Source organism: Papaver somniferum, chromosome 2 (genome assembly GCF_003573695.1).
Source record: "Papaver somniferum cultivar HN1 chromosome 2, ASM357369v1, whole genome shotgun sequence".
Classification (NCBI taxonomy): Eukaryota; Viridiplantae; Streptophyta; class Magnoliopsida; order Ranunculales; family Papaveraceae; genus Papaver; species Papaver somniferum.
Window position 1 is genome coordinate 130,815,495 of NC_039359.1, and position 21,268 is coordinate 130,836,762.

Sequence of the window (21,268 nt, forward strand, 5' to 3'; positions counted from 1 at the left end):
TCAATCCCTACACTTTAGGCCTTTAAGGCCGGTTCCTATGGGGATGGCTGAACCCTCCATATGCCATGCGAGCTGGCCTGGCTAACTGGCCGCGCCACTATGGGAGAAAAGGTAAGCGGTCGAGTCTCCACCGAACGGCTGAGACTATACCTCTAGCGGTGTAGACTCGACCGCTAGAGGTGTACACTAGACCGCTAGAGGTGTATACTAGACCGTTAGAGGTGTAGTCTCAGCCGTTCGGTGGATTTGAAACCTCCAACGGCCCTTTCTCCACCGCTATAAAAAGGGCAAACAATTCACACCAAAATTAAGCCAAATTTTTTACACAAAAAATATCTATCTTTTTATCTTATCTTTCAAAATGACAAAGTTTGAATCCCAACTTGACTTGGCTACCCAACTTGATTTTTCTGGAGTGGTGCTTGAATCCGCCCTTAATAAGATATGTGAAGGTTATAAAGAAATAGGTAAAAATAAAGAAGTCTACAAGTTTTGGATATTAACCAAATCAAACCTCCAACTAAGAGAAGACCAAGAAAAGTTCAAGGGAAGGAAAATTTGAAGGCAAAGAAGAAGATAAACAAAGGAGACTCCGTTCATGAGCGCATTGATTGGAAGTTCGGTGAAATGAAAAAAATAAACAAGATGAAGAACATTGTCCCAAATTTTTGCTTTTAAAGTCTTTATTCTAAGTTATGTCATTGTCTACATGAATGAAAGAGGCACTAATGTAAATTAAAATTCTAAACTTTTAATGAAAGATGCACTAGTTTTATATTAATATCTTAAAATTAAAATTTGATACAAATGATAGTTGCATCATACAAACGAAAGATGCATCATATTTGGGCAGTTACTCTAAACTGATCATATTTGGGCAACACCCTCAAGATAAGATAACAACCCTCAAAGTAAAAATGTGTTCCAACTCTGTTGCGCCATTCGAGCCGACATATTTGCTCCACATCATTTGCATTTTGGTCATTTTGTCGGTTTCGATAGCCTTCTTTAAGTGAAGCAACAAACAACTTCACATCCTTACTGATTATTTCGAAGCGATGACACAATCCATCTGCTGTTCGATATTGAGGTTCAATGTTTCTTCTTGAAATCTCTGAAACATACGACTCCATGCAACCGCTTAATGTTGATTTTGTCCACCATCGACCATATCTTGCGTAACAAAAAAATAATGCCTGCAAAATGGATTCACCTTCAGATATGCTAAATTTGCGAGGTCGAACTCGAAATGACATATTGGATTTGTGGAGTGAAAGAATGGAGATTGAAGAAATGGGGTGAGTTGAAATGAAATGAAATTTGATATCATATTTATAGGCAGATGAAATGATGACCGTTGGATGAGATGATACTACCGGTCTAGTCTAGACCGCTGACGGTGGACAATACACCGAACGGTGTAAACTAGACCGGGCGGTCGAGTCTCGACCACTCGGTAGAAACTTGACTTGGCCTGGCTAAGTGCCAAATTTACCACTTAGCCAGGCCGGTTTACCAGTTTGCCACCTCCATAGTGGGTGCATAAATGGCAAACAATCATGTTTGCCACACCCATAGGAAGTGGCCTAACACTTACAATCGTATAGGGATGGACATTTAACCATTTACGTACGTTTGATACCATGTAGGAACCAACCAGAGTTTTATCAAAAGGGTGAGAAAGATTGCAGACTAAGTCTTAAAGATCTACTATTTATATATCATAGGGATGTGACTGTAGAGAAGATAACAAAGATGCACAATGACATATCAGACACACACTATATCAAGTTTATAACAAATAAAGTTAGCATCAATTAAAGAATTTCAACATTCATCCAAAATGTAACAAACAAATGACAGTAGAAGTAATTTAACACTTGACATAAACTTCAAGTCGTCTCCCTTGTCTAACAAACCGTTTTTCTTCCACGCAGACAAAGGGCAATTGAGAATCACGCAGTGATGTCACCTACAAAGTTCTTATTTTTGCAAAGTGATATAGTCCGAAAACCAATAGATCAAACAGGCACTGATGTATTGTTTCCTTGGTGGGGATATTCATTTTCTCCATCATCTCCGTCGTTTTCACCTGATAATTCCTCCAAAGATTTACCATTTGGTTCAGGTACCAGGAACGTAAACAACATGCCGATGAAATTGATAACTCCAAGCACGATCAAGGAGTTTTTAACACCAATACCAGCAGGATATCCATGATCAGTCTTTTTTGGATCTTGATTCTGTGCGGCATATAAGAAACCAAATGCACCAATAATTGCTCCAGCTTTTCCTGCAGCCGCTGATATACCATGACATGTCGAACGCAACCTAGCTGGGAATATCTCTGCTGGGACGATGAAGGTTGTACTATTGGGTCCAAAGTTTGCAAAAAAGAAAGTTAATGCATACATAATAACGAATCCGATCCTGTTCTCCTTTTTACTCCAGTAATTGTAAGGAAATGCAATAGCAAACATGAAGACGGTCATGAAGAAGAAACCCATCATTTGAATTGCCCACCGCCCCATAATATCAATGAAAGCCACTGTAAACCAATACCCAGGAACAGTACTGCATAAAGCAATTAATGTTTGTGCCCTCGCGATCTTGAAAACTTCTTGACTAGCACTCATCGTTTTTGCTGGTGGAATCCACCCAATTGCAGTAAAAATATCCTTCTGGAACAAGTTTTGACTGTAAAATGCTATGTCCAGCAAGAACCAAGTACTTGTGGTTCCAAGTAAAGGAAGGCCATGTCGTTTAAGAAATTTCATTGAAAATAAACCGAAGGAATTGCTCTCATCTGTCGTCATTCTTTCTACCATTTCTGTTTCAGCTTTAATCTCCTTGTTTAAAACCTTAGACATATCGGCAGCTGCCCTTTCCGCATTTTTCTCTACAAGAGCAGTGTAACGTGCAGTTTCAGGCATCTTCATACGCCAGTAGTAGGTCAAAGCAGCTGGAATTGCACCGAAAATCACAATTATACGCCAGATATAGTCACTCTCTGGTGGAAGGGACGCAAGCGCATCAACTTGATAAGCTGGAGCAGGGAATTGTTTATCAAATATCGAAGAAACTATAATGGCCATAATTCCACCGGCTAGAATTCCTGTTCCTTGCATTGCAAAGACAGCAGCGATAAAAGCACCACGAGTTTTCTTGTTGGCGTACTCAGACATGATAGTTGCAGAAAGTGGGTAGTCACCACCAATTCCAAATCCAAGCCAGAAACGGAAGAAACATAGAGTAGCCATGACCGCTTTTGGTTGGTTTCCCAAAGAAAGACCGGACGCCACTGAACAAGTAACCATAATAAGTAGGGTAAGACCGTAGACACGCTTTCTACCCATTCGATCACCTAGCCAACCAAAGAAGAGCTGACCAGCAAGTGTGCCGACTAGAGCCACACCATTAACAGCCGCAGCAACATTTGGTGGCAAAGTTCCAGGTTTTTCTGCTCCTGGCACAGTGTAGTAAATCCTTCCGAGCAGCTTGGTGACAAGAGAGATGCAAAAGAGATCATATGCATCAGTAAAGAAACCCATACCAGCAATAACAATTGCCGTGAAATGGTACAATTGTGTTTTAGCTACATCAAGTGCTTTAAGCACTTCTAGTTGTTCCTTCACCATGACTTTCGGCTACTCTTTTTTCCCCTGTTACAGGGAGGGAGAAAAAGAGAGGCTGTTGTTGCTGAATGAAATGGAGGGAAGATAAGAAGGCTGTAATTTCAAATGCAGTCTGATATTCCCGTTATATAGAGATCACTCTAAAAGCATATACCCTATAAAGTCATAAAGATCCCTTTTATGTCGACTATACTTCTGTTAATGTTTTAAAGCTCCTTACTCCGTTTTTTTATGTCAACTATAATGTTGTTAAACCTTCTGATTCCCTTTCATTAGTTGTAAACTCTTGGTCAGAGATTTGTATTACATCTGCATCTACAGCCATATATCCTTGACAAGGTCAGATTTTTCTATAGCAAAAGTCAATAATTAATTTGTTTAACATACCACACATATATTGGTAAATTTCTCTTTTCCCTCTTAACTTTGAGGGATCGTTTGCATTGTTAAAAGTCACATTGATGTTCCTCTCATTCACTCATTGTGCAATGGATGTTCATTGGTTCCTGCCTAAGAAACCAGTACCTATGGATCCTGCCTTTTTAGTTTTTTGATTTTTATACTCTGAGTTGAATATATAGAACCTATCTTTTCTTCTTATGGCTCATACACTATGCACTGCTAGAGACTTAGAGCGATGTTTACCCAATCTCTAGTCTACATGCCCTTCTCCATATTCAAAATTGCAAGATTATAATAAAACTACGTCAAAGCCAGAGGGGATACGGCCGATATACTTTGAGTTTTATTTAAATATCATTTTACTTTTGAAAAATTGCCAATAATATGCATTTTTAAACAAGCTTATTAGAGTGGCGACGTGATTTATAAGAAGGACAACATTTTAATAGGACAAAAAGGATCATTACATGATCATTCAAGGTGTTCCTTATTAAAAATAATTGGAAATGACAAATTAATCCTCATAATTGATAACCTAGTTTAGTGATGATAATCAAGTTTAATGTTAATGATTAAATTCACTTATATTAACTCAAAATCAAAACAAAATTAGATTTTAGAGTTTAAAAAAAAAAAGTTTGAAGATGGTAGAGAAATTTTAACCCAAAGTGAAGGTCAATATGAATCACTTGAAGAAATTAACCAACAAAGTGAAACCCAATGCCTGAAAATGACCAGGTATACTTCTAAATTAGTCCCAACTAGCTCTTTGTTGCTCAAATACGTAAAAAAATTCAATTTCTTACATTCTCAGAACTAATTACGGTTGGCATTTCGCTCGTAACCAACCGTAATTCATAGTTACGGTTCGTAAAAGATGAACTACCAACCGTAACTGGTTAAATTTGGAGGAAAACCCAATTGTAAAACCAGTTACGGTTGGTAACCAAATGCTTGATACCAACCGTAACTGAGTTACGGTTGGTAAATAAAAATGGTTATCAACCGTAACTGAAGAAAATTTTCAGATATAAGAACATACGGTTGGTAATTGAACTATTACCAACCGTAACAACATCAAATTCTCCAGTTACGGTTCGTAATAGAGTTAAAATCAACCGTAGCTCACATAAACCCAGAAATTTCAATTTCAATTTTCACCTAAAACCCTAATTTCTGATAGAAATTAAACTTAAATCGAACAAAATAAACTAAACCCTAACTGAGATTTCATAATATACCTTATATAAGTCATTACACTTGATTAATTTTCGAATCGCTGATTAATCGAAGACGACGAAATTTCCAGTTTTAATGGAGGTTACAGTTGATGGAGGAGAAGAGAAGATGAAGAAGAAGATGAAAAAAAACTGATTTGATTTTTTCTGATTCATTAGGTTTAAAAAAATTTGATTTGATTTTGGTTGATTTAAGGTGAAAAGGATAATGTAGTTAATTTACATTCCCTTTTGGACATCCCCTAATCAACTAAAGGGACATTACTATCACAATGTCGACCCTCTAATAAATCATGCCGCCCCTATAATAAGCTTGTTTTTAAAATCGTTTTCTTGTGGAAGTTAGACTTATGCAGCTCAAGCACGTCTTCTTGAGTAATTTATATCCTTTTCCATTTTCAACATCTCTTTTTTCATTTTTTTTTAAATTATTTTGTATTAAATTTTGTTGTTATTCGTAATTAGTTATAGTTTTTTAGAGTTAAGAATTCTTCATGAAGAAAGAGTTAATGCAACCAATAAGACATCGATTAGTTCATAAATTTTCAAAATAAATGAATGATAACAAATGATCGCACTTGGATTTTTTTTTCCTTTTTTTCGTGAAGCATATTACTCTTGATTTGTGTATAGAGTATAATATTGAAAAGAAGGAATTTCTTGTCAAGTTTATCTCGTTACGTATCTCGAATATTATTTAAATAATGGATGTTTATTGGTCCTTAGCAATCTTAGTTCGAAATAATTTATTATTCAAGCACTATTTTTATGCCACATATATGCAACCAGGGATGGATCCAGGAATTTTCCTTTATGGTGGGTTTGAATGTAGAATTTTAAAAGTGGAATTTATGGGTCCAAGGGATTTGGTAGAATTATGTTTCCCTTTGTACGTTTGGTTGTCGGAATCCTTGGAATCACGTTTATGGACCCATTTTTTTTAACTCTAAATCTCATATAAATGCAATTTATTTGAGGGTAATGTCAAACGGTACAAAGACTTTAAAACAAGAAAACTCTATAAATCCTAGGAATTTTAATTGAGTTACCAAACACACAAGGAATCTACATGATTCCCATAATTTGTAATCCCATGGGATTATAAATTCCTGGAAACAATAAATTCTGCAAACAAACCCACCATTAGTAAATTTGAGATGTTAATGATTGGCAAAGTGGCTGAAGGTCGTGATAATTTATTTAAACAAACCATGAATTGGTGGAGGATTATGATTCATCGAGAAAATACTAGATAGATAGATAACTAAAGATTAAAACGAAGAAAATTAATAATAAAAAAGTCGTTACAAAAAGAAATTTATAGTTTATTGAAGAGAAATGAGAAATAAATATGTGGAGCAGAAGAAGATTTCTCTTGATGTAAATAAGATTTAAGTTTTGATTATCTCTCAACATACGCTAAAAGTTATATTGGCTACATATGCTTGGCTAAAAATAAATTTTCAAAGAAAATCCATATCCGAAAAATATGTTGGGGACGGGCTATAACCAATAGCCTATTTTAGCCCATTGTTTGGTCCGTCTTTGGATACGACCGATTCACCGAGGGAGCATGGACTGTCAATATGAATTAGCTCTAGTTGCTAACTCATGTGCCACCTGATTTGCATTCCTATGATTAAAAACCATAACCAACTACAAGTAGTACTACCCTTAATAGCGGTGAAAAACTAAAGTGAATCTAGAATTTTCGTTTGTAGTTGTGAATACCAATATTCTGCGCACGTGTCACGATCTCAGTGGTCGCATACAAGATAGTTGTGTAGCCCTCGTTATACAGAGGAATCCGAGTGACAGAGGATACCTTCATAGATCTACTTTATATCGTCCCAAGAAAGGATGCCTCGACGACTAAGATGAAAGAAATAAAAGCCTAGTATACGGGGAGGCAGTTGGTGAAGGGACAAAGGTAGATGACATATCTAATCAGCATTAAATGCACAAATCTCTTATCTACACGCATAATCAAGGCACGTGGAGAGAGATGATGTGGCGGAACCCGATTGGCAGAGGCTGGCGGTGAACGAAGGTACAATCTGTACTAAGGCTGGGAAGTTCCCAAAGGAACGTGGGTCAGCTGAGGTGACAGAGTTCGACTGGAGAAAGCACGCGGAAAACGAAGGTACCATAAAGGTATATCAGGAAACGATGGACCCATATGAAACAAAGATATACTTGGAGCAGAAGGGGATATAAATACCAAGCCTCGCCAACAAACTAAAAGCATTCAATACCTAGGAGAGAATATCTAGTCTTAAGCTTATACCTCTTTAATGTTTAGAACTTAAGTATTTACTTCAACTTGAGTTCTCTCTATTACTTTGGGAAGCATTTAAGATCTTTGTAACCACCATGACTTAATACAAAACAATCACTCATTACCCTGTGGACGTAGACGAAAGTCGAACCACGTGATCTCTTATGTCTCATGATACCTTAGAGGCATTTACATTATCTTTGTGTTCTTAGTTATTGTTGTGATCTTGAGTATCTTTTATTACATAGCATTATCAGTTCAACAGAGGCATCAATACTACTTAGTATCTGATTATCTGAGCTTTATACATTACGTAGACTACGGGAAAACGAGTAGTCACAGTTTTCCCTAGAACGTTTCGCTCACCAACTTGAGTTTTTATATTCCGTCATTTGTTTTGCTTACGCATCTTATTTAACGAAGATATCTGAGTTCAACATCGATGGATCTCACTTTCTAGTGATTGGTTCTTCCATTGTTTTCGCAAGCTCTTTGAGTTCATATCCTCTAAATACTAGGGGTGGGACTTGGGTTGGTTGGGCGGGTTAGAAGGATTGGCCGAGGCAGACCCGAGCTAGGAATCCCTTGACCAGATTGCCCATCGAACCCGTGGAACCCATGAAGATACTGCCCAAGTCCGCCCAAATTATGTTCCTCGGGTTCCTCGGGTTAGTCCAAGTTTCGATAGACATATGAGTTTGTTAATACGATAATAACAAATTTTGGTAATAATAAGTTTGATTGCTCCATTTATCTTAAATTTCCAAATAACCGAAGATTATTTACAATAATATAAACTTTTTTCATATTGAATGATTGATTAATGAGATAGATATAATTTATATTTTCATTATTAGATGTGAAGATAAGATCTAAATTTTCTCTTTATATAGCTACATCATAGTTCTTCGGGTTGGGCGGGTTGCTTGGGTTAGAAATATTTGTGCCCATGCTTGCCCAAATTTAACTCGGGTTTTCAAAAATTATGCCCAAGCTTTCCCAAAGTTTTGATGCACATTGCCCATACCCGCCTAACGTTCGGGTTGGGTGGGTTAACCCAACCCAAGTCCCACCCCTACTAAAGACTAGCAATCTCACATATTTACAAAAGTTTTCACAAAAACACACTCACAAAACGTTAAAACTTTTGTTTTGTACTAAAACACCTTTTTCAACAAAGCATGCTTCAGATCTGAGTATCTCTGAGCACTGAGGAATCTCCGCGAGAATTTAAGGAAGCAAAAATCTTTTCAAACATTTAATACCCCATTTTTCGAAAAGATTTGGTACCTTTTTTTAATTATTTTTCAACATTTAAGGTTGTTTTCTCAAAGGGTACCATAAAAAGTCAGTACATGTCTCTCCAAGACGTCATTTATTTTTCTGAAAAAGCTGTTTATCCATCTTCTGTGTCAGAGCATTAATTGCTACTTTTGACGAAGGCACCCAAGTAGCAGATTTTTGTCGTTTTTTCTGTGACCGCAGGATAAAAAAAGTCGAAGGCATGCAGAAACCAAGTGATGTACCAACAAGTTCATGACCAGCAGTCACGAGAGGAAGATCTGAAAAGTCGTCTCAAGCAAACCAAAGAACCGAAGCAGAGGACGGATAAAGCGAAATAACAAGGAGAACATGTGCTACCAAGCCGCTTATTCCTACTGAAGGGATGGGGAAAACATCGGGAGCACAACCACTTTACGGCATGCCATTACCGGAGCATCCCAATGTCATGCATCCACCTGCGGCCAACGCAGAGTTACCCAGGACCCTAATTCCTACAGGACGAGGGTTGGGAAACCTAACTCCGATCCAGATAGATCCAGATGCACCGGTCATAGAAGAAGGAGTGGATAACTCTGGGGATCTGGCGGACATCACTTCTCAGGGTGGTGGAATCCACAACGAAGAACAAACGACAGCACAAGTATCATCTTTGCTACTACGAAACAAGGAGCATGAGGATGCAATGCACGTGATGGCCCAGGAGAACCATAACTTAAAAGATATGCTAGACGTTCAAATCGAAGGTTCCCAAACTTACCCTTCGCTAAAGAGGCGTGATAACGGAGCTATCTCAGGAATACGAAGGGTGGATCTCAACCCACCGAAGGCTAACCCAGCAGGGGGATCCAGAAGAACAGGTCATGATCCAGATGAGACAGATCCAACATACAAGCCCTCCCAGTCCTACTACGACGAGATATTTTCCATAGACGCTCACAATGTGAACATGGTTATGGAGCAAATGAAGAAAATACGGAAGGAGATGCAAGGACTAAAAATAGGCCACGCAGGCGCAAGACTAGAAGAAGTGCTACAAGAGGCGACCACATCTCCATTGTATTTTCGCATTTTGAGGGAACCCATCCATCCGAAGAGCCCGGTACCTATGTTTCAGGCATACAACGGTACCTCAGATCCCGCAGCCCACCTACGTTATTACTCATGTCCTCGCCCATTGGGAAAGAGATGAGGTAGCACTTTGTAGGTACTTCCCGGCAATCTTGACGGGATCATCATTGGCATGGTATGACAATTTACCAGCAAACTCAATTGACTCCTTTGAGCAATTATCTACGGTGTTCTGGAGACATACATGTACAAAAAGTCAACAAAGGCAGGGTTAGATAGACTATTTTCTTTAGCTATCAGACCCCGAGAGACATTGATGCAATACACCGACAGGTGGCAAAAGACATGCCAAGTAATAGGGAAAGTCAATCCAGAAATTAGCATTAATTGCTATAAGTATGGACTTGACAGAACCTCGGTCATCTTTGTGGAGCTTCACAACCGAGCCCTTGATTCCGAAGGCGAGCTTAGGGTTGTCCAAGACCTCTACATCAGACTTGAAGAAATCCAGAAGGACAACCCAAGGGCATAAGAAATGACGACAACAGCTCCGCAACGAACCAACTCTTTGGAACCAATTCCTGAGATACCTAAGATCCAAATATGGAGATGGCAAAGGAAGAGAAGAATTTGTAGATAAAATCTACACAAAGCTAAACACCACGTTCTCCACATTCTAAGCAAGAAAGGAGCGAAGCCGGGATTTCCGTACCCTAACACTAGGGTAAAGCAACCAGATAAAACAAAGGAGGCTAAGGAATAGTGTGAGTACCACCAGTACAACGGGCATACAACTGATACATGCTATCACGTAAGGAACACGATCAAGAGATTCATAGACGAAGGCAAGTTCATGGAGTACGTGCAGATACAACCAGCTGATACTGAGGTAGCCCCCAAGAAAAGGGTAGAACTACCTCAGGACGACAAATACATCAACATGATTACCTTCTCCAGTGGATTTCAGGAGGAGCTACTCGAAGACATCCTCGAGTTATCTCAAAACAGGAGAAAGCTAGAAGCCCACGAGGTGTTTAAGCTAAGCGGACCACCTACTAGCACTTGGGAACAATGGATGGCCACGCCATTAACATTCTCAAAAAAAGACGTCAATCAGGAGGTCGAGATGCACAACGATCCACTTGTGATCACTCTTCCAATACATGGATGGAACATTACGAAGGCCCTCGTTGATGGGGGCAGCTCGTTAAATGTATTGTTTTACGAACCCTACCTACGCATGGGTTTGACAGCGGAGCAGATGGATTCTTCCACTTGCACAATATACGGTTTCAATAGAGCAGTTTCTAGACCAAAACAAGGTTTGTGTAGGACCCTTAGTAACCAATACAAGGTTATGTGTGGTGGAAGCACCTTCGCCCTATAATATAATCGTGGGCAGAGTATGGGTCCATTGATTACGAGGAACAACTTCGACATATCATCAGTACCTTCGATTCCCTACACCCATGGGTGAAATGGAAATCAAAGGTGACCAGAAAGACGCAAGGCTATACAATCTAGCAGAGGTCAGACTCAACGAAGAAAGAGTAGCTTCCCAGCAGGCAGCAGCACGAAAGAAAAAGCCGAAAGGAAAACACTAAAGAGGTGAAGGACGGAGCCTTATAAGTACGCGAAGCCACCTCATTTCCGGAGACAAGCACCTCCGCCACTCCAGGGGAGAACGTCTCTGCCAAATGACAATTAAAGAAAAGCACTCCTCAACGTCCTCAGAAACAAACCTTCTCACCGGTGGAACCAACAAAAAAATCAACATCGGAACGGAGGCGGAACCAAAAATGATCAACATCGGAACTTTACTTGAAGAGGAAGAGGAGATGCAACTACAAAGGCTACTAAAGGACTACGCATATGTATTTGCGTGGTCAATGGAAGACATGCCTGGAATTGACCCGAATTTGGTCTCCCACCACCTTCGGCTCAAACCATAAATACCACCATTCAAACAACACATATGTATGGTGGCAGACATCTACCAAGAAGCGATAGAAAAGGAGTTACAAAAGCTATTAACCGAAGGGTTCATACGAGAAGTCAAGTATCCCACGTGGATATCCAACATCGTGATTGTGCCCAAGAAGAACGGAGGCGTACGCATTTGTATCGACTTTAGCAATCTCAACAAAGCGTGCCCCAAAGACAGTTACCCACTGCCAAACATTTACCAACCGGTCAATGCAACCGAAGATCACCAGAGGTTATATCCTTCATGGATGGATACTCAGGTTATAACACAAATCTCCCTTGCAGAATAAGACCAGGAGCATACTGCGTTTTTTACCCCACGAGACTTGTATTGTTATACAAAGATGCCTTTTGGACTAAAGAACGCGGGGGAAACATACCAGCGATTGGTAGACAAAATCTTTAAGCCGTGGATGGGAAAGATACCGGAAGTCTACGTGGACGATATGCTGGTCAAGAGCAAAGAGGCGAAACACCACCTATCAGACCTAAGGGAAATATTCGAAGCCATGAGAATCTTTCACATGAAGGCAAACCCGGAGAAATGCACGTTCGGAGTAACCTCAGAAAAATTCCTATGATACTTGGTAACTAAGCGAGGAACAGAATTGGACCCCGAAAGGGTCAAAGCAATAATGGAAATGCCATCTCCGCAAACACTAAAAGGAGTACAAAAGCTAAATGGAATCTTAGCTTCCATGGGAAGATCATCAAATAAATGCAAATCATTTTTCGATACACTAAGGAAGGGAAACAGGTTCATGTGGACCACGGAGTGCGATCAAGCCTTCCAAAAAATCAAGGAATATTTGACTTCGGTATCCATCCTACAGAAGCCGGAGCCAGGTGAAATTCTCACCTTGTACTTTGCAGCAACAAGCTACGCTATGAGCGTTGTATTGGTACGGGACCAAGGACAAGGAGAAAAGCCCATATACTACATCAGCAAAATACTCAGTTCAGCGGAGCGTAATTATTCCAAGGTGGAGCAGCTTATATATGCCTTAGTAGTGGCAACACAGAAACTAAGGATATATTTCGACGCACATACCATCCGAGTCTTCACAAAGGCTCAGATAAGTCAAATCCTCGACAGCACGGAGAAAATTGGAAGGGTGGAAAAATGGAATGCCATGATTAAGAAGTTCCACATAATCTTTGGAACAAAGAAGGCTGAGAAATCACAAATCTTATCAGACTTTCTAGCGGACCTACCTCTCAACGACGAAGCGGAAATAAATGACATCCCAGGAATGGAGGAGACAAGCAATAACCAGAAGACCTCTTGGAACCTCAGAATTCACGGAGGTGGGAGATATTCGTAGATGGCTCCTCCAATGGAGAGGGTGCAGGCATAGGGATTGTAATAACAACCCCTACCGAAGACCGGCGAATTTATGCATTCAAGTTAGAGTTCGAAAAATATACTAATAACACCACAGAATACGAGGCGGTCATACATGGTCTACGCTTGGCACGGGAGCTATGCTTATCATGTGTTCGTTTGACTAGTGACTCACAGTTAGTCAGAGACAAATCGAGCTCAAATATCAAACTTTGGATCCAGTACTATCTTCGTACCTAAAGATAGCACAGGAGCATGCATCAAAAATCAACAATGTTACATTCAGACATGTCTGTCGCAAAGATAACAGACACCCAGATTCCTAAGCATTCATATTATCGATGCTAAGGGACAGAAATACCACCTCCGTGCAAATTGGAATGATATATGCGCCTTCATAGAAGGACCAATCTCAGGAGTTGAGGAGGCTATGGACGTTCAAACTCGATCCATGAGAGAAGCTGAGAAAGGAAAAGAAGACGAAGAAGATCCAGATAACAAAGTAGAAGAATCTGACAAAGATCAGCCTATGTCGGACGAAGACAACGAAGACAATGAGGACGAAGCGGAGGATTATTGGAGGATTCCAATTCACCAGTACCTTGACAAAGGTACCTTGCTAGCATATGTCAAGGAGGCTCGGAAACTCGAATCGAAAGCAACAATGTACAGCCTGCGTGATGGAATACTGTATAGAATGTCATCTCTCGGACTTCTGATGTGGTGCCTCTCACAAAATGAAGGCAGAAGTATACTCCATGATATACACAACGGAGATGCCGGCAATCACAGCGGAAGAAGGTCCTTGGCTGTCAAATCCAAAATGCAAGGATATTACTGGCTAAGCATGGACGAAGATTCAAAGAACGTGGTTAAGCGTTGTTAGAGATGCCAACGCTTTGCCAGGAAAATTAAAGCACCAGCAACGGATCTCAACTCAGTCATCATCCCTTGGCCATTTGTCAAGTGGGGGGTTGATATTGTCGGACCGTTGATAGAGGGAACCAAGAAAAGAAAATACCTTATTATGGCTACGGATTACTTCACCAAGTGCATGGAGGAAAAGGCTTTGGCAAGAATTATGGACACAGATGTCTTTAAGTTCTTGTTTGAACAAATCATATGCAGGTTCGGAATACCAGCCGTCATAGTCTCTGACAATGGAAAGCAGTTGCAAGGAAAGAACACAGATATGTTGTTCGATACTTTCAACATTCAGAAAAACAAGTCCACTCCTATATACCCTAAGAGCAATGGACAAGCGGAGGCGACTAACAAGACAATAGCGATGAACTTGAAGAAAAAGCTAGGAGCATACAAGAAAAGATGGTGCGAACAACTGCACAATGTCCTATGGGCCTATCGAACTACAAGAAGGGCGGCCAAGGGAGAAACTCCATTCTTGCTAACCTACGGAGCCGGAGCGGTCATCCCAACGGAGATAATACTTCCAACAACAAAAACAGAGGCAGGGGAGAAGAACCTAACGACGTACCTAATGCTAGCAAAGCTCGATGATCTTGAAGAAATGCGGGAAGTGGCTTTGCAAAAGATGGTAAACTATCAACGAAGGCTAGCTCGCGAATACAACAAACGGGTCATCCCTAGAAACTTTGTGGTCGAAGAATACATATTACGTCAGATACCACCATATCAAAGAAAGAAGGAGTGGGGCAAGCTAGCTCCGACGTGGGACGGGCCCTACATCATACACGACATCGCTGGAAAAGGGTCATACTACATAAGGACCCTCAAAGGTGAAGTATTACAACACCCTTGGAATGCAATGTACCTAAAAAAGTATTACCCGTAAGAGAATGGTGATCACTCAGGAGAAGAAGGGAATGGGCAATAGCCCACCACGTTCTACCCCTGATCAAAGGTATTATGAACCTTACTAATCAATGAAAGAAACTTTTTCCTAAGAGAAAGTCAATTTTTGATTAGGTACAAATTGGGTTAGAATAGACACCCTCCGTCAGGATTGACGACGAGGCAAGGCAAGACATAACTGCGCATATGTCAGTACTCGGATCCTCGGAGTGATATCTCCATTCATGAGGCAACAAGAAAAAGTAAGATATCCCAAATACAGATACCTTGTCGAAGTAAAGCAGCCATCGCGTTGAACGCGTAGGGTTACAGGAAAACTATTGCCCACGTAGGAGCCCTCGCCACCATGGTACCTTCTGTCCAAAGGATACTTAGGTAGGACGATGAATGTTCAACCCAAGGTTAAACATACCTTAGCACCTGGTGATGACTTGAATGTGCAATCATCTAGACACAACACGTCTACAAACAAAATATTCATGCAATAGTATAGGTACAATAATAATGTTACCAAAATATGACTAACATGTCTTAAAAGTTGCCAATAGCAAAGATTCAAACCATCATGAAGCATTGTTTCAAGGAAAGGAGACGACACAAAGACCCCTCAGCTGGGGGCACCATACAACAAAGAGTTCAGTTAAGATAGACTGGACACAGCAGGATCAAGGATAAGGGAGACGAGGAAAGACCACACCCTCATCTTGGAGCTCGGCCTCTGCAAAGGCATCATTAATATAATCGATAGCCGACTTTTCAAACTGCGCCTTCATCTGAGCAGACTGAGCCGCCAAATCCGAAGAAGGTTTTTGACGAAGCTCAGTCATCTGAGCAGTAAGCTGATCGTTAGCTCGCTGGAGAGTCTCAGCCTTGAACTTAGCAGCAGCATCAAACTGACGAGATATCTTCAGCAAAGATATTTGGCCTTCAAGACGGTTGATCTTGGCATTTACACCAACCAGCTACCTCTCCCAGCCTCTGGCTCGAGTGACCGACAGAGGCTGGGAGAGCCTCAGCCTTGAACTTAGCAGCAGCATCAAACTGGCGAGATATCTCCAACAAAGATATTTGGCCTTAAAGACGGTTGATCTTGGCATTTGCACCCACCAGCTGCTCTTGGAGACCTGCGGATACGAAGGGTGTAAGAAATAAGGGGAAGCAGCAAAAGATACAAAGGATGCTTCTGGAATATAAGGACCCTAAGCTACCTCCTGCATGGCTAAGGGATTCTTCTAAACTATGTTGAGCCTCAGCAAGATCCACCTCAGCGTCCTCGAGATCTTCCACAACGGTATCACGCTCAGTCCGGAGGTCATCAACATCTACCCGGAGCGAAGCATTCTCAGAGGATAATACTTGGTAAACATTTTCTAACTCTTCAAATTTCTTGATCAAAGATGCATGAGACATCGAAGATGATGCGGAGTCAGCCTCAATAAGTTTGTTCTTAAGAGAACAGACCTCAGAAGACAAGACGTTACGCTCTGCAGTAACCTTAGCTAAGGAGGCACAGACATTTTCGAAATCCGCATGAAATTTTTTATGGATAATTTCTTGGGCTGAGAGGCGTCTCTCAACTAAGGAAATATCCTCATTTTTCTTTAAAATGAGACTCTCCTTCCAATTAAGGGCTTCGTCACATTCTTTACGAAGCAAAGCCATCTGCTTCACTAAATCCGCGTTATGAGCAGATTCAAGGAAAAGTTGGGCCTCGTTATGAACAATTACGTTCATCAACCTGTCAGACTTCTTCTGATAATACCAAGCATCGAAGGTTAACTTGGCTACTTGATCCCAGAGATATCTAAGCTCACTAGAGCTACCAGCTGGCAGGCGAAGGTTGTCTTAGGACTATGCAACCAAACAAGAACAAAAACAAAGCTTAGGGAAAGAAGAAACGAACCTATGCCTTTGGAGGACTCAGCAGCCAGAGCGGAATCAGTAGCTTTACTCCCGTCCTCAGTAACTTTAACAGCATTGTTAGCTCTATCGAGAGCCAACAAACAAGCCTCCAAAGATCTTTGAATCTTCCTAAAATCATCCTCCAAGAAAGATACCCTAGCAAAAGAAGCAGCATCACTGGAAGAAGGTTGTTGTGTGCTAAAAAGGGCATATTCTTGACGAGCACACTCCAACAGAGCACTCAAGTGACTACACTTAGCCCTATAGAACTTGAACAATGTGCAACCAACATCTATCTGTGATAATACCAATATTCTGCGGAGCACGTGTCACGATTTTAGTAGCCGCATACAAGATAACTGTGTAGCCCTCGCTATGCAGAGAAACCTGAGTAACAGAGGATACCTTCGCAGATCTGCTTTATCTCATCCCAAGAAGGGATACTTCGACGACCAAATGTTGGTGGTGGTTTTTATCTTAGGGTTAAAATCGTAAAACTTGCATCTGGTGTGACGTCACTCTGCAAGGAAACAGAGCCACGTGTGCTATCTTCTCCACTGGCATATTCAGTGAGACGCTCAATATACTTACATGAAATTTATCCAGACTGGCGAATCCCAAATGTTCTGTAAATTTCGGCGCCTCGCGTATATTCACTTAATATAAGTTCCTCTGAATGCCTTCTATGCTATGTTCTCTGGATGAACTCTTAATGTTGATATGGCATGACGATTCATGTTCACTCGCAACAGAGTAGCACGAATCTCCAAGTATCAAGAATAAGATCTCTGCATAAGGTATTCAATCAGAAAAGCATGCTGCTCTCTGGCAACGAACTTAAAAGAGCTATGTGTCGACACATAGAATTCAGTCAATTGTCCTGACTAACTTGCAGAAGTTAGGGTTTCGCGCCTCGCGCAATATACCAGACCTTTCTTGTAAAAATTAAGCCTAAGCAAACTAAGTAATTAATCCGCCATGGATTAGCAGGTGCAGAACCTCGCTCAGGATAAGGAAAAACAGGGAGCCGCAGCAGCAAAAAGAGGCGTGGTCATGACCGAGGCCAGCTAGCGCCATTGGCCACGCCCCGACCCTATTTCCTCGACCAATCAGGTTGCTTTAAACTCGCCATACTCTCACCAGAAGTATAGTCGCTCCCTATATTCGGTAGGCCCCCTTTTGGGCCAATCAAGTTACTCTGAACTTGCCACCATACATTAAAAACCAAACGCATCCTCCCGGCCCACCATGCTAAACTGACAAGCCAAACACGCCCTACCACAACAACATATTTGTCGGCATGCCAACATGCCACTCTACCGCGGCAACTTCGCAACTTGCTACCTCGCAAACATGCCACTTCGTGGCAACCTGCCATGAATAGCTACCCACGGCAACTCTTACTCCTGTGGTCGTTTCCACTCTATGGTCTTGACATGGTTCCTTTGGCATAGCCATGGCGCTATTTGCACAAAAATGACGCCATGCCGCAGCCGCATGCCACATGCACTAATTAGGGTTTCAACATGCCAAACCCTAATTTGGGAAAATTTCTACCAAATCCAAATAATGTTTCCCAGAGCAAAGAGATTGGCGTGGCAACAGGGCCAATGTTGCCACATGTGGGTCCGGCTCCACGGCGCCAAGTTTTGGCCACGCCAAGCCTTAATTCTTCCACGGCGAATTCTTCCACAAAGCCTTGACCACGCAAAGTGATAGACGCATTTATGTGTCTAATATATCTCAATTGTATATATTTTTAGTGCTCGATTTTGTACTTATTTTGGTTATTTTATGTCTTTATAGGTATTTGGAGAAATAAGCCTTTGCGGCGAAATTGGCTCGAAAAGTTGTTAAAGGCACCTGGGAGGACATTTGCTATTCGGACTCTCGCTTTGGATAAGGGGAAACCCATTTCTGGGCATGTGCTAAAGGGAAACCGAGACTGGATAGGGGGAGGTCAGTTTTCTTCCCAAATTCAAAACAGAATTTTGGCAGGAAACTGGTTTCATGCATGATATCACTGGCAGATTTTCAACTCGATTTTTGGACGAGTTTTATGGAGATTCAACCTCTGTTTTTCGTTGGGCTGGACTTGTTACTTCATAACAGGGCTGGTAGAGGTGATTTGAAGGGCCAGAATTGGCTGGATAAGCCGTGAAAGGGGAAGAGAGCTAAACAGGTAAGAAGTCGTATATTGGGTCCTGTTTGAGTCGAATTTGGAGTCCCAGCGTGACTAGAGTGCAGATATACATTCATATAGATTCTACTATATCTAACTAAGAGTTTGGGATAAGTTGGGAACTCACAAAAGCCGCGTAAGAAGACTTGGGAAGAAATTATCGTGACCTGCTGCCAAAGAAAAAAAGAGATAAACCAAAAGATTTCGTGGTCCTGTTGTGTATAAAAGAGGTTGCCGCAAGTCATAGAAAAAAAAAACCCTAGGGAGAAGTTTAGAGCCTCAGAAAAGTGTAAACAATCAACATCCAGAAACCTTTTCTGCTACTGCTGCCGCCATTGAAGAAGCTTGAAGAACACGAAGAACAGACACCTAAAGGAAGTCGTTCCTCAACAGTATCAACGACAGTGGAAGAACGGTCTTAGAAAACGGAGACAGAAGCAGTTTCTTTGTATCGTTTATCTGTGACGCTTTCTGTGAGTCTTAAACTTCCTGTTTTAGTACTTCTTCATCTTTTAATCAACTTTTTGGCTATAATCATGTATCTTGAGCAAGTTATTAATATGAGGAGATAAACCCCATTGCTGAGGCGATAGAGGAAGCTATTTTTCCAATAAAGAGTGTTATTTTCTATTTATCTTATTTATTGCAAATATTGATATGATTATTTTGCCTTGAATGATAACTGTTTGAATGATTTTCGTTAAGCGATTGTGATTTCTTTTGATATAGCATGCTTAGCTTAGGTTTTGATGCTTTATGCTCTGGATTTACAGTTTTTATTTTGGAAATCTACTTGTTGCAATAGTTGAGAATCGTATTAAACGGAAAATTGCATAATATAAGTTTTGGATTTAATCGCTTTGAACTTGGAAAATAGTGGAATCTTAGCCTCAGTGTTCTTTTATTATTGTTATCGTATTCTTTTGAGTTTTCTATTTAGTTTTGAATTTAAATATAAAAACATCCTTCACAAGTTCGAGTTTGAACGATACTCTATTTACCACAATCTACAATCACATCAATTTTTTGCTCCGCCGACGCGGATTTGCTTTTAGGGTTTTTAGACTTAGTTTTCTTTTATTTTTTTATTTTTTAGGTTTTTATTATTTTTGTTCTTTTTTACGTTTTTGGGTATTTGTCTTTTGTCTACAGGTTTTGGATCATAAAGCGAATTGAGCCAAGGAGTTTGGTGATTTCGTAAAGACTGGAACTTAAAGCATAAAGACTTGGAGCAAAAGATTAAAGCGAAAAGAACGGAAAAGAAGACAATTTCTTTTTAGATATATTTTTTTTAGGGTTTGTTTATTTTTCTTTATTAAAAAAAAAGAGAGAGAACTGTATTAGGGTTTGCTATTTTTCTAATTTTTTTTCTTTTTTTTCTTTTTGGACACTTGGACATTGGACATTATTATTTTTAAACCCTAAGGAAGGGTTGGTTTAAATACAAACTGTATGCAGGGAAGGACGGTGATTACGATATCACCTCGGACCCTCGGGTTCGTACATAACATAGGAGTTGTGGCCCGAGTCGACTTCAGCAGTTCTTCGCCCGTCTGGTACGGGAGGTAAGTTTTTCGAAACACTCGCGAATCCCATGTCAGCGGGTTTACTGTATTCCTTAAGGTGAATATATGCTGAGGACTTGAATACGGTTGATTTTAATTCCTTGTAAAGGGAAAGGACTGGCCATACAAGATAAGGGTTTGGATTTCATCACCGTTCTCTTCTTGCCCGCCTTAGGAACACGAAACAAAACGCGAACCTAAGCCTAAAATTTTGACTAGAACGAGACCTATAGGGTAACGAGCTTAATAGGAAAGTCGTTCGAAGAATATTGGTTACTCTTTTGAGCATACTTCGAAGTTCTTGACGGTTTCTGTGAGTTGAATGCGTGACTGCGCCGCCTTGTAACCGGTGAGGCCTTGGGTATCAAAGCTCCACTGAGATTCCCTCGCCTTGATTCAACTTACTTTGACTCGGATTGATTCCAGAGGGGTTTGCTCAGATTATAACGAGTTCCTTTTCGAAAGAATAGAAGCTGGTCTAGTGACAATCTAAGTGGAGCCATCATGCTTTTTGTTTGCTAGAAATTTAGGTTTGATTTGGTCGAGTCAG

General features: G+C 40.6%; 1 protein-coding gene across 1 annotated transcript; it reads right to left on the reverse strand.

Moving 5' to 3' along the window:
• Positions 1 to 1,913: 1,913 nt before the first annotated feature.
• Positions 1,914 to 3,702, reverse strand: LOC113353943 (probable inorganic phosphate transporter 1-3). The gene has a single exon (XM_026597414.1). It carries the CDS (start codon positions 3,636 to 3,638, stop codon positions 2,022 to 2,024), a length of 1,617 nt encoding a protein of 538 aa, XP_026453199.1. The 5' UTR covers positions 3,639 to 3,702; the 3' UTR covers positions 1,914 to 2,021.
• Positions 3,703 to 21,268: the final 17,566 nt, after the last annotated feature.

What these genes read in the sequence shown, in the direction of transcription:
- LOC113353943 (XM_026597414.1), bottom strand. Translation starts at nt 3,638, where the DNA reads ATGGTGAAGGAACAACTAGAAGTGCTTAAAGCACTTGATGTAGCTAAA.